Source organism: Platichthys flesus, chromosome 3, assembly GCF_949316205.1.
Source record: "Platichthys flesus chromosome 3, fPlaFle2.1, whole genome shotgun sequence".
In the NCBI taxonomy this organism is placed as follows: Eukaryota; Metazoa; Chordata; class Actinopteri; order Pleuronectiformes; family Pleuronectidae; genus Platichthys; species Platichthys flesus.
Window position 1 is genome coordinate 13,631,619 of NC_084947.1, and position 14,037 is coordinate 13,645,655.

The 14,037-nt window shown below is 41.9% G+C and overlaps 2 protein-coding genes across 3 annotated transcripts; one reads left to right on the forward strand and one right to left on the reverse strand.

The window, feature by feature from the left end:
* Nucleotides 1–245: 245 nt before the first annotated feature.
* Nucleotides 246–8,876, forward strand: vcp (valosin containing protein). The gene is made up of 17 exons (XM_062382083.1): nt 246–403; nt 1,996–2,107; nt 3,062–3,234; nt 3,334–3,476; nt 3,594–3,724; nt 3,810–3,941; nt 4,130–4,232; nt 4,611–4,744; nt 4,983–5,118; nt 5,910–6,022; nt 6,317–6,481; nt 6,587–6,709; nt 6,812–7,024; nt 7,122–7,430; nt 7,636–7,791; nt 7,882–8,036; nt 8,317–8,876. The coding sequence occupies exons 1-17, from the start codon at nt 387–389 to the stop codon at nt 8,420–8,422; spliced, it is 2,421 nt and encodes an 806-aa protein (XP_062238067.1). The 5' UTR covers nt 246–386; the 3' UTR covers nt 8,423–8,876.
* A 375-nt stretch (nt 8,877–9,251) lies between these two features.
* On the reverse strand, nt 9,252–13,234 carry akr1a1a (aldo-keto reductase family 1, member A1a (aldehyde reductase)). 2 transcript variants are annotated; one of them, XR_009917794.1, is made up of 9 exons: nt 13,132–13,234; nt 11,758–11,845; nt 11,555–11,674; nt 10,745–10,896; nt 10,411–10,606; nt 10,246–10,295; nt 9,984–10,133; nt 9,597–9,887; nt 9,252–9,515 (listed from the first exon to the last, which is right to left on the reverse strand). XR_009917794.1 is itself a non-coding variant. In XM_062382084.1 (9 exons), the coding sequence occupies exons 2-9, from the start codon at nt 11,836–11,838 to the stop codon at nt 9,450–9,452; spliced, it is 975 nt and encodes a 324-aa protein (XP_062238068.1). In that variant the 5' UTR covers nt 11,839–11,845; nt 13,132–13,233; the 3' UTR covers nt 9,252–9,449. The 2 variants fall into 2 exon arrangements, 1 of the variants encoding a protein (XP_062238068.1); XM_062382084.1 differs by having other exon boundaries at nt 9,728–9,887; nt 13,132–13,233.
* Nucleotides 13,235–14,037: the final 803 nt, after the last annotated feature.

A 14,037-nucleotide genomic window follows, 5' to 3' on the forward strand; every position in this document is an offset into this window, starting at 1 on the left:
TTAGAGTTGACTAATTCCATGTTTTCACGTTTCTTCAGTATCAACGCGGATAACGTCAATTGGGTGACTCCAGTTATGTGACGGACCAATAACAGAAAAGTTGATGAAACTTGTAACACCCCCGCTCCATTGTAATTGGCTGTAGCAGCTCAATATTCCCGGTGACGACAGACAGCACGTAATTTGATTGGTTGTTGACGTTGTCGGATAGCCTCCAGCCAATCAGAACGCGGAATCCATGCCGTCCACGGTATAACTCTAAGGAAAAGCACGGAAACGACTGCTCTCTTTCGTGTGAAATCACGGAGAACGTTGAGAATCGAGAACCGGTGAAGCCTCACAAATATTTAGACTTTATTTATTAATAGTATTCCAGGTGGACGACCATGGCCTCGGGAGGGGAGTAAGTACAAATAAAGAGCAGTTTTTCTGAGTTAATATCCTTTAAGTGGCTGGCGTCATACGATGGTCTGTTAACGGTTGCTAATACATTACCGAGTTAGCTAGCCGGGGAGCTAATGGGGTCAGCCACTCCAGCCTCCGCACTTCGTCCATTTAATGAATTAGTTAATACTGCAGAATCACTGACCCCTGGTTTGAATCCCGATGGATTGTTGGCACTTGTTTAAACTGTTGTCGATGGTCTGTTAACGGTGTTTATTTAGCCAGCTGAGTGACAGCGACTTGACAAAGCGCAGTCATTGCTGTCGTGTTAGAATGCTAACGCTAGCTTAGCAACGCTGTCAAGGCCGAAGCCAACCACCGTCACACCGACAAGTTGGCCTATCCGCCGGCTAATGGCTCGTGTTGGAGCCTGATGTTACATCGGACAGAATAAATACACGTTTCCAGCACATGCCAGAAACTTAGTCGACAGACTAACGAATGAAAACGTTAGTCATTAGGATGGATAACTCAATACCGTGCTGTGTAACGCTACAGTGCACCGAAGCTAGCATGCTAACGGGGCTTGCTATTCATTTAACGGTCAAGAATTTACCTGTGCTCCATCTCACTGTTAGCTAAACACTCGTGAAATAAACTCATCAAATGAACGTGTAATCGACGATCACGTTGGCAGTACATATGTGTGTTAATGTTATTATTACGGTAGAAATTGAGCGTTTGCCATTCTAAGGGTCAGTCTAGCTAGCTAACAAAGTTTTTTTTCTAATTATTTTGCCGTGTCATCTGGGCTCGTTTGCTCGCAAGTCTGTTAGCTTACAGGCTACCATTAGCATGCTATCATCATGAAAGAGAAACTACCAAACGGGTCGAAGAGTTTTCTAGAAACTCGAGGTTACGTTCTCATAGGCTTTTTGAATAAAGGTATCGTTGATGATTTCTCTTATGTAACGTTCAGTTATTGTAATTGGCAAATTATGTAAAGGACGCGTTTTGACTTTAGGACACCAAGATACATGGCTGATTGTTGTTTTATAACGTAAAACTATAATTAAATAATGCTTTCTACCATATCGATAATTTATTTAACTAATTACATAAAAAGGCTTTATAATAAATATTTAAATAATATAATTAAAGTACACTTACAATACAGAAGAAATACATTTAACCAGCACAACAAAACACAAACTATACTTTTAGCATGTAGCAAAAATACAGTAGAGCCAAACAATGTAGTATTTTACACAATAGAGTACAAACTGTGCCTGGCCTCTTTCGAAGCTCTTGTCTCATTCTGTTTTGTGATGTCAGCAATGGTTTTATTTATTTAACTTATGACCCCATGACAGCTGTCCTGGGGATCCACAACAGGGTGTTCATATTTCCCTAAGGTCTTCCCAAGAAATGAAACCTGGTCAATTACGCGTGTATTTAGTGAGGTTTTCAAACCTAACATCCATTTACTTACAAACATGTTAGGAGTGAAGCTTTATCTGTCTTCCATTAATTAAGTCTCTCCCCCCGTCCCCCCATGCAGAGCTGGTTGTATGAAATGTCTTAAGTCTTTATCATTGTCTCATTTTGTAGATCCAAAAATGATGATCTAGCCACTGCAATTCTGAAACAGAAGAGCAGACCCAACAGACTGATTGTTGATGAATCCATCAATGAAGACAACAGTGTGGTGTCTCTCTCTCAGGTAAACGGAATGTTTTATCCATGGCTGAAAGGATCAGCAATGTTTGTACACTTGGGCTGTGTGATATGACCAAAATCTAATTTAAATCCTATGTAAATTTGTAAAATAACATCTTTCAATGGCTTTATTTGGGGTTTATTTTGAGTACTCAACATGATTCTTGTTTAGCTGGTACAAGAAGTTAATTGTGTATGATGCTGTTCTGGGAAACAATTTGTGGAAACATTTTCAGTATAGCTTTCTGGTCCGTTTTCATACTCAAACTGCATCCATGTGACAGAGGTGGCCCCTCTTTTTGCTACTCCTTGAATTGTCATGGTTTGCTAGGTCCTCCACCTGTTTAGATTTAACCCATTATATTTTGTTTGTTTGTGTTGCCCTCATGCAACCATCCAGCCTGCATCTGGCGTGTTGAAGGACACTAAACAAAAATTACGATGAAAATATTGCCATGACGAGCGATAGCTTTTTTTATTTCATATTGTGTATATATATATATTGTATATATTGTATACTGTATAATGTACAGCCCAATGTTTTTAATTCATGATATTTTTGAAGTTGCGCAACTGCAGACTATTCCTGATATTTGTTAACATCAACTGGTGGTAGGCATTAGTTGGTGCAGTAGAACATGCAAGGGATATTCCCTATCTTTTCCTTTGTTTTAAAATTGCAGAGGTAATGGTGTCTGATCTACTGAGTGGGCCATATGGCTTTCATAGTATTGCCATACAAGCCAGTAACCACTAGGCAGTCAGATTTACCTTTAGCCTCAGTGTACCTTCAAGTTTGGCCTGTATCGTTAATTACAAGGCCAAAACAAAAACTCAATGACGCTAAGGTGCACAACTGAAGTTATGTCCCTAGCATCTACTGGCAGTTGGCCTTTATTCTAAAATCTTAAATGCTTTAACTGTGAGATTGTAATTGCTTTCTATAATGTGTCTTAAGACCAAGATGGACGAGCTGCAGCTCTTCCGGGGAGACACGGTGCTGATGAAGGGAAAGAAGAGGAGGGAGACTGTCTGCATCGTGCTCTCTGATGACACCTGTTCTGATGAAAAGGTTCGGATGAACCGAGTGGTCCGCAACAATCTGAGGGTCCGTCTGGGTGATGTCATTAGGTGGGGAAAAACACACACTTTTCTTATGTTCTCTCCAAAGTCCTTTAAAACTGAAGTGGTGCTAAGTCTTTTTGTCACGCTTTTTTTTTTTTGCCTCAGCATTCAGCCATGTCCCGATGTGAAGTACGGAAAGAGGATCCATGTCCTCCCAATCGATGACACAGTAGAAGGAATTACTGGCAACCTGTTTGAGGTTTACCTGAAGCCATACTTCTTGGAGGCTTACAGGCCAATCCGCAAAGGTGAATTCAAATTTCTGTTGTCAGGACAAAGGTCTTTATTTGCCTGGATGATTCACAAATCTACTATGTGGCTCTCTTCGTGGAAAAATAAACAGTGTTGTCTTTTACCATGTGAAGGTGATATTTTCCTGGTCAGAGGCGGCATGCGTGCTGTGGAGTTCAAGGTGGTGGAGACCGATCCATCCCCGTACTGCATTGTTGCTCCTGATACAGTCATCCATTGTGAGGGAGAACCAATCAGGAGAGAGGTGGGTAGTCGGAACAGTGCACCAGGCAACATTAACCAAAAATAAACCTCCGTGAAATTTATACATCATGTGTTGAATTATGCAGGATGAGGAAGAGTCCCTGAATGAGGTGGGCTATGATGACATTGGAGGCGTGAGGAAGCAGTTAGCTCAGATCAAAGAGATGGTGGAGCTGCCTCTTAGACACCCTGCACTGTTCAAGGCCATTGGAGTCAAGGTACGGCACCTTTCTATTGCTTGGAGTAATAAATTAAGGGTTTGGCCTTCTGTTTTGAATTTAACAAGGATCTACTGTAAAAAAAAAAAAGATGAAAATGTCAAGTTTTGTCTAATACAAAATGTGTATGGGTTTACATTAAGCGCTGATAAAAGATTGTTTTTAATAAAATTAAACATTGTGTTCAGCCCCCACGTGGAATCCTGCTGTACGGACCCCCTGGAACTGGAAAGACCTTGATTGCCAGAGCTGTGGCCAATGAAACTGGAGCTTTCTTCTTCTTGATTAATGGTGCGATTTCTCTCTATATTTATATTCTATACACATTTAAGCACAGTCAGGGACATTAAATGATAATGGTGTTTGTCCTTGACAGTATCGGCTACATAATTTATGAAGCCTTATGGATTGCAGCTCACTTTTAGTTATATTGTCAAATGGAAGATGTATATTTGTCACTATGATAAGGATTTACCAGTTAGAAAATAGCTTGTATGGCTGTACTTTATTGCGCGAGTAGTTTTTCCATGCGTGTATTGTATACATTCTGAAAACCTGTCTACCTATTACTAGTTTAAATATAGTGGTTTATCTTGTGATATAAGTCGAATCTAGCGTAGTCCATGAAGGTGTCCTGTTAAATCAAAAATGTTTTCATCTCCATTGTAGGTCCTGAGATCATGAGTAAGCTGGCAGGAGAGAGCGAGAGTAACCTGAGAAAGGCCTTCGAGGAAGCGGAGAAGAATGCCCCTGCCATCATCTTTATCGATGAGCTTGATGCAATTGCTCCCAAGAGAGAGAAGGTGAGCGGGAAGCGGTCCACTAAATGGATAGATCAATATGACTATATGTCTATTTTAGTGTAATAAATAAAAATAGTGTATTCATCTTGAATTTTTTATTTTTAAGGGTTGATCACTTTGAACAGTAAACTTGGCTCATTGTTTCATTGCCATCATCACCAGACAAAGTGCTGACATTCTGTCAGTCACTAATGCTTGGATAGAGTTGTAGTGTGAATGTATATTTTGTTATTCTTAGACCCATGGAGAGGTGGAGAGGCGCATTGTCTCTCAGCTGCTGACTCTTATGGACGGCCTGAAACAGAGAGCTCATGTCATTGTCATGGCTGCCACCAACAGACCCAACAGCATCGACCCAGCTCTGAGGAGATTTGGTAAGTTGTTTTTAAGTATCTACTCTGATATAGTATCAGATCAGGATGAGATGCATCCACTCATCAGTGACAGTTTCAACCATTACAACACATTATAGAAAATGTTAGGTACACATCTCATTTTTGTTTTAGCATCATTCTGGCAGGTTGTTCAATAAAGAATAGTTAGATTAGTCTTTGTTAGACTTTGAGATTTTTATATTTTATCTGTCCCTGCGTTCCATAGCTGCCCTGTGTACCCATAGCCATCCGTGGACCAATGAGACTAAACTAATGTTGATATGTTGAATATCCCCACTTTAGAACAGTCTTTTTTTATTTTTATTTTGGCAAGTGTTACCTCAGCAGGAAAATGTGTTTGTCTCTAACAAAGTGAAATGTAATATTAAACCAACATTACTTCACTGGACTTGTGACAAAAGATGAAATGTCACTGGTCTGCTGGCTTGTTTCACTACCTCATGTTGTCATGTCACTGCTTAAAACTGCTGGCTGCTGTTTATTTAGTTGACTCTGCAGTTCACCAGTGTGTCACTTTATCACAACACTGCAGCTACAGTTTTAAATGCTTATGATTGATGATTCTGATGGCTTTGACAAAGGATCAGCAATGGATTTTGTGAGAGTATCAATGGCTGGTAGTTACTTTGAAGTGTAGCTGTTAACTTTAGAAACGCGTCACCACCGTTTTAAGTTGTTTCTCTTGTTGCTGGACTTTTAGACAGGAGGCAACACATTCCTGCAGATGGTGCATTTAAAGTCTGTGTTTGAACCCTTCCTTCTGTGTCCAGGTCGTTTCGATAGGGAGGTGGACATTGGCATCCCTGACGCCACTGGCAGATTGGAGATTCTTCAGATTCACACCAAGAACATGAAGCTGGCAGATGACGTTGACTTGGAACAGGTTTGTACACACTTCTTTTCCGGGAGTCACATGACTCCTCATCACACACTGCTTCTTTGAATCAGAGGTGGGGTCATGATGTTGTTTGTACATCACTTCCAAATGAAACGACAATAAAAAATTACATGTAATACTACTTTATGTAATCTAAAGCTCCATTTGCACATGACTCATATGAAAGTTACCTGCAGTTAAGCGACATAAGTATATGTACCAGTATAATACCTTTTTATATGTTAGGGTTAAAGACTATGGATGTTGTTAAGAAATATTGGGTTCTCTGTTTTAATAAAGGTCGCCAATGAGACTCATGGACATGTGGGTGCAGATCTGGCTGCCCTCTGCTCTGAGGCTGCCCTTCAGGCCATCAGGAAGAAGATGGACCTGATTGACCTTGAGGATGAGACCATTGACGCTGAGGTCATGAACTCGCTTGCTGTCACCATGGATGACTTCAAGGTAAGACTTGTAATACGGTATTTGCTATGGGGTGATGGCAGGATGGCGCCACAGTATATAAAGATATTTTGAGTTACCACTGACTCACTGCACCTTGTTCTGCAGTGGGCCCTGAGCCAGAGCAACCCATCAGCACTGAGGGAGACGGTTGTTGAGGTCCCCAACATCACCTGGGAGGATATCGGAGGTCTGGAGGATGTCAAGAGGGAGCTGCAGGAGTTGGTGCAGGTATGAAGAGAGTTCATGTCTAAAACCTATCACAAAATGTCTAAATTAAGATTGTGTCACCTACTGTTTTTTTTTTTTTTATCCCCTTCCTGTGAAATTCAGTACCCAGTGGAGCACCCAGACAAGTTCCTCAAGTTTGGCATGACCCCATCCAAGGGTGTGCTGTTCTATGGTCCCCCTGGTTGTGGTAAGACTCTTCTGGCCAAAGCCATCGCAAATGAGTGCCAGGCAAATTTCATCTCCATCAAAGGGCCTGAACTGCTCACCATGTGGTTTGGAGAGTCTGAGGCCAATGTCCGAGAGATCTTTGACAAGGTAAGAGTTTAGGCTGTTACACAATCTTTCTGATTATAGCCAATTTGACTAGACAATACGTTTAAGACTATGTTGCGTATCTGTGTCATGTCTCTAGGCTCGTCAAGCAGCCCCATGCGTTCTGTTCTTTGATGAGCTGGACTCCATAGCCAAGGCTCGTGGTGGCAACGTGGGAGATGGTGGCGGAGCAGCTGACCGCGTCATCAACCAGATCCTGACCGAGATGGATGGAATGTCCAGCAAGAAGAACGTCTTCATCATTGGAGCCACAAACAGACCAGACATCATTGACCCCGCCATCCTGAGACCTGGCCGTCTGGATCAGCTCATCTACATCCCACTGCCTGACGAGAAGAGCAGGATGAGCATCCTGAAGGCCAACCTCCGCAAGAGTCCCATCAGCAAGGTGACGCATGTCACCATACGGTTTCTTTGGTACCATGATATGTGTTGAAATGTTTACTTTAAAGTCAGCTGTCTAATACTCCTTGAGACATTCAGTTGAAAAAGATATTCATAACTGTCTGATGTAGTTTATTTTCTGATAAATAAGAACAGAATGAAAACCGATCAGTCGTGACTTGTTCCTTACATTTCTTTTTGTTTGACAGGATGTGGATTTGGACTACCTTTCCAAGATGACCAACGGCTTCTCTGGAGCTGATCTTACAGAGATCTGCCAGAGGGCGTGTAAGCTCGCCATTAGAGAGAGCATCGAGAATGAGATCCGCCGAGAGAGGGAGAGGCAGACCAACCCGTCAGCTATGGTTCGAACTTTTTCCCTTGTTGATAATGAACTGCATTCTACTGCTCCACTTCTGGGCTCTTTCATAATCCCTTAAACTTTCTATTTACAGGAGGTGGAAGAGGACGATCCTGTGCCAGAGATCAGGAAGGACCACTTTGAGGAGGCTATGCGATTTGCTCGTCGCTCCGTCAGTGACAATGACATCCGCAAATATGAGATGTTTGCTCAGACACTGCAGCAGAGCCGTGGATTTGGCAGCTTCAGGTACTTTTTCTAATTATAATTTGGTATTTGTGTCTAAGATTGAATCAAATGAGATCATGTAAATAAGAATGATATTGATTTTTGTCTGGTTGCCCAGCCTTAATCTGCTGTATGAAAACGTTTTTAAATTGCTTCTTTATGTCAATTTTAGTGTTGACGACAGAAAACCGATTACTCCAAACATCCAAGAAAGAAATCAGTCTGAAATATCGGGAGCTGTTGTATCAAAGGATGATCCCCATGTTTCAAATGGATGAATGACTTTTCCGTTGTCTTTCAGATTTCCCTCCAGTACCGCAGGCGGCACCGGTCCAGCCCATGGCACCGGAGGAACTGGCACTGGTCCAGTGTTCAATGAAGACAACGACGATGACCTTTACGGATAAATGTACCGGGATCACACCTGTACAAATTCTCACCAGATTCCACATTTTTAGGACTTTGTGCTTCTTTCATGTGTTCCATTTTCTTTTTTGTATGATTTCCCTCTGAGAAAGCATGTAACTGCTTGGTTTGCCCTGGTTTTGTTGTTGGTGGGGGTAAGGGGAGGTTGAAAATGGAAGGTGAGTGAGTGACTGCACTTTTTTTGTTCTGTTGGGTGGGAGGAGGGGATTCTGGGGGTGTGGGGGGGGGGGGTTTATTGAGTGGCCTCATTCTCAGTATATCACAACCAACATGAATGGCTTTAGTGATGGGATTCTATGCTCGACCATAAAAGAAAAGAAAAAACATATTGCTAATGACTTCCTCTTTTTTTAAATAAACAGTAGCATTTAATGTATTACAAATTTGTCAAGGTTATGTTGTTCAAAATAAAATCTCACGAAATGGAGGGCGCTATCAATGTCTGCTTTTGAATTTCTTTATTGACACAGAGTTGACGTACATTTCTTCTTAGATTTGTTCGATCGACAGTTGGAACAAAGATTCCATGTAAAAGAAAGTAAAGTAGTTAGGTTGGAAACCCACGATTCCTCAGGGCGTTGTGATCTTTGTGGTATGATAGGCCATAGGATCAGATCATGTTGATTGCATTAATACAGGACCTGGCAATGTAAAGATCTTTAAATGTCAAGTTGTTAGTTTAAGTCTATTGTGGTCCTCCAATGGCTGAGGAGTTTATGTTCAGTGAAAAATACTGGCACCATTATTATCAAGCTGAGGTAGTTCTGTCAATGACCACACAGTGGCGCTCTGGCCAGTAAGAAAACCTAATGTGTTGGAATAATCACTTTATTGTTCATTGCAATTTAAAGAATTGAAAGAATTGGCTTGAAATCATGTAACAAACAATGTTACTGCAAAATTAAGTCAATAAATTGTTGATCTTAAAGAGGGAAATTACATTTTAATTAAAAAAATAAATAGCGTATGAACCAATGATCAACAGTATTGTAGTTGGTGGGGATAAACTCAGTAGGAATCATGGAAGGGGAAATGAGGATGTTCTGCATCTCTCCACACACTCTTACCATCCCGCTGTGGAAGAAAAATAATATTAGTCAGATATGATGTATATTTACAATATCCAAGTCTGAAAACATCTTTCAGGAAACTTACACATCAGGGATTCCAGTCTGATGTATCAACATGTTCCGTTAAAAACAATCGTATGTGCCTGAGATGTCAGTTAAGGATGAATATACACAAGTTTAGAAATATTCTGAGGCGATACAACATCAGGGACTCACCTCGACTGTTGGGACGATGAAGCGCTCGTTTCGGTTGAAGGATTCAATCAGCTTCATGTCGAGGTCCGTCAGGGAAAAATCAAACACCTGCAAGTTCTGCTGGATCCTGGAGGGCGTCACACTTTTGGGGATGCACACCACACCTCTCTGAACGTGCCACCTGCAGATGTCACAGGATGGGGGGGGGGGGTAAAGTAACATTAAATCAAAGTTTCAACAGGAAGGTGTCAGACTTTTAGTCTGTGCTCTGCCTCACCTGAGAATGACCTGGGCAGGTGTCTTCTGGTATCTCTGGGCGATGGCTGCCAGTCGAGGATCCTCCAGCAGACTTGGCTGGTCGGGGGAGGCCCAGGGTCTGTCCCCGCTGCCCAGGGGACTGTAGGCTGTCACACACACCGACACCGACCTGAGACAGACGTAAGAGCACTGTTACTACTGACACAGCACGGACATCACTTTCATTGCATGTAGCTCAGAGAAAAGAAAAAACAGTGTGAATAAACTGGCGTTACCCTCACCGACAGTGTGACAGGAGATCAGCTTGGGACAAGTAAGGATGACATTCCACCTGTGGCACAATGACACACACAATGTTCACCATATTTAACTATCACATCTTCTCTGTTGTGGGTTAAGCCCAAACTACTGTGTTTATTTTGGCCTGTGAGAACTTCACATTGTACCTGGTTCATCACAGGTTTGTGTCTGGCCACTTTGATGATGTCATCAGTCTGCCTGGCATTGAAGTTGGACAGCCCTATTGCCCGGACCCAACCTTTGTCCACCAGACTCTCCATGGCCGCCCACGTGTCTCTGTAGTGTGTGTCCGAGTAACAGATGCTCCCATCGTCCCGTCGAGGCATCAGCTCGTTCCCTGGCCTGAAGCATAAAGCGCACAGAGGGCTGCTTCAGGGACTGAGATGGGGAACGTGTGTGCGAAGTTTCACCTTCACCTGGGCCACACAGTGACCGCCAGGGGGAAACAAATTCACTTTAATCGTGTTTGGATCTGCTCACTGAAATGCCATGGGCCAGTGCACCAGGTACAGGTCCAGGTAGGAGAGACCCAGGTGGGCTAGACTGGTCCTGCAGGCTTCTTCCACATCCTGTGGGTCGTGCTTGGTGTTCCACAGTTTGGACGTCACAAACAGCTCCTCACGAAGCAGAGCCTGGGGTGGACAATAAAACATAAATAAACACACGTGGGTAAAGTCTGATTGATTAAATGCTTGCTCATTTATCCGGTGTTTACAAGTATAAATCTAGAATTGTGTCACTAAACTATTTCTTGCATTTCTAGAGACTCTTGGAACGTTGACCCTGACTGTAGCTTCACTCTACTTCTAACCTTGACCTTCATGTTAATCCTAAATCTCAGAGGACAAAGTCAACCGTCGGTAACTGTTTAACGACATTACACATCAAAACAAAGCTCTAAATAGTTTCAATGCTTTCCTGCAGCTTTAAGCCATGTTGCACTTTTTGCAAACAATAAACTCAAAGTAAAAAGCACGTTAAACCATTTCACTTCACAAATCATGGTAAAGGAAAAACAAAACGAGAGCAAATTAAAAGGATCAGAAGTACAAAGGTGGGCTCAACAACTATTCAAGAGGAAAAAAACACAGTCCACTACACAAAAGGTAAAAAATTAAATACATAATCAGTTTTAAAAAAGAGAAAACAGATGCACTCAGTAAATCTACTGATGAAGTGATTTCAAGCTCTGAAACAAGTGAGATTCTGGATCCTCGAGTGGATGCTGCTGATTCCAAGGTCAAGCAAAGAATGAATTTAGCTATAATCATTACAATTGGAGCTCCTCACCTTCCCAGGTCCGACCCTCAGAGCCAGAGCCTCTCCGACCTCCAGCTCATTGCTGTACGCAGCAGCACAGTCGATGTGTCTGTAGCCACAGTCTAAAGCAGCCAGCACCGACTGCTTCACCTGGGAAACACTCGGATCAGTCACTTCTGTTATGATGTAGCAGTGTCCAGTAACAGAGCCTGTGAAAGTGTGAGTCGCTCTACCTGTCCCGGGGCACTCTTCCATGTGCCGAGTCCGACCGTGGGCATCTTCTGCCCCGTTGAGAGAGTCACAAAGCGGCTCATGTTCCTGCTGTGAGGACGGAGGACAGACAGAGGCAGAGGAGACAGTGATGTGAGGTGTTCACATGTAGAACCTGTCCTATAGAAACCGACCCAGTGGTTGTCCACTCATCGTGACTAAGTTCTAATACTCTGTTACTGATTATCACTCACATCTGAATTCATTAACTCGTGCACTGCAGCAGGGGTCAAGTGCACATGCAAAATACTCCACATGTGAAAGAGCCTTTAACAAAGACTCATCCAAGGATTTGACTTGAACTGGAAGTCGTGGACGAGAAGCATTTTGGTGGTTCAGGCTTCATTAGGCTTTAATTCATGACATTGGTGTGACTGTAGCTATAATTAACATCTCATGTCATGCACTTTGCTTTTACATTTACTTTTCTTTTTTGGGGGTAAAAAGTTTGTTTGTTGACATGATCCAAATATATCATCAAGTGTGCATGGAAACATATATTTCAGAGGACAGGAGATCTATGGAGGAGAGAGTCCCTTTAATTTAAAACATTATACATCAAGTTAAAAATACAAAGTAAGAGAGTTGATAAAAGTGCTTCATATTTACTGTCTGATGCAATACAAAATCTTTTCAGGTTTCAGTAATAAACAAGTTCATTCATCCAAGGCCTTAATGATCTTGAATATGAATCTTCACACTTCTAATTGGTTAAGATGATTTCTATTTCACTACTGCACCAACTATGATCTCATGAATTTTAAACTAAATTGAACCTGAGCCTCTGGTAACAGGGACACCACTCTGACTCAAACTGGACTTGTCTTTGGTGACTCGGATTCTGACTCCGACTCGTGGTCTCTGTGACTCAGTTACAACTCTGCATCCAGGACACAATAAATATTCCACTGGCTGTTCTTTGATCATTATTTGTTTTCCCTCTCTCCTGGAGTTGAAAAGGTTGTTTCAGTGGAAATATAAACTCTCTGCGAACTCAGACTTATCGCCAGAAATAGCTGATGCAGCTATAAGGCATTAGTCACACTGTGGTGTTACTGCAGCACATCCCAGAGAGCTCTCTTCCCACAGTTCACTAATTGTCTGCCATATCCTTAACACACGCACGGAAACACACACACACATACACACACACACAGTTGTTGCACGTGATATCAGCATCTTAACACACATCACCTGCCCTGACTGTCTCATGACCCAGCGGCAGAACAGATTGTGTAATTAACGAATGCACTAACACAGTTAGAGTAAATGGAACACAGATTAGACCTTCAGAGAACAGGAGTCTTTATTTTCATAAAAAGCTGTATAGTTCCTACCTGGGGTCGTTCTGCCGGAGGGACCAGTGGTCGTCCTGGGTTTCAACAGACTGAGGTCAAAGTCTGACATCATTTGTTTTTCTGCAACTCAAACAGATGGAAAAAGTCCAAACTCCACTGTACTCACCAAAATAACACACAGTTGAAGGATCATATATTACCGATTGTAACATTTTGGTGCAGATCAGGATCAGGTGGGGGGGGGGGGGGGGCGGTTTTCAATTTGTTTCCCTCTTTCTTTAACATTGTGAGATAGGCCTGTTTTTTTACATTTTCGTGAATATCTCAGGGAATAACTCGGATATTAATGAAAAAAGTCAGGCATGTTGTAGGTGCAGCTCCAAGTGAAACTGTATCTGTATCTAGGGCCTTGGATGAGGTATTCACTCTACTGTGTGTCATTCTGTTAAGATTATTGCTACAGATGCATCAATGTTGTCGCTGGTTAAACAATTGAATCTTTTACAGCTCAGTTGTTGAGTCTAATGGCTCTACACCTCGGAGTGGGGCCCCTCCAAACAGCCACAAAACAAGATTTGACTAATGAAAAAGACGGAACGAAGAAAAAACGAATTGTATTCATCGACTGAATCATTTTATGATTTGATCATTTTGGGCCTAACACAGTAGTATGAAAATAAAATTTAGATAAAATTGCATTACACGTCTAGAGGGAATCTGCTGAAGTTTAATGTTTCGAATGTAAAACGTTTATATAAAAAGTAAATTGATGTATTAGGGGAGTTGGGGAAAGTATTTAGCCAGTAAAAAAAAAAATAGGACGATAATGAAAAATTGTCAGGTCATTTAAATCTAGTTTTCTATTAGATGGAAAGTTAAATCCAGTAGAGTGTAGAGGATCAGAAACCTGGATACTGTTGTGATCATGTAAATGTTAAACCACAA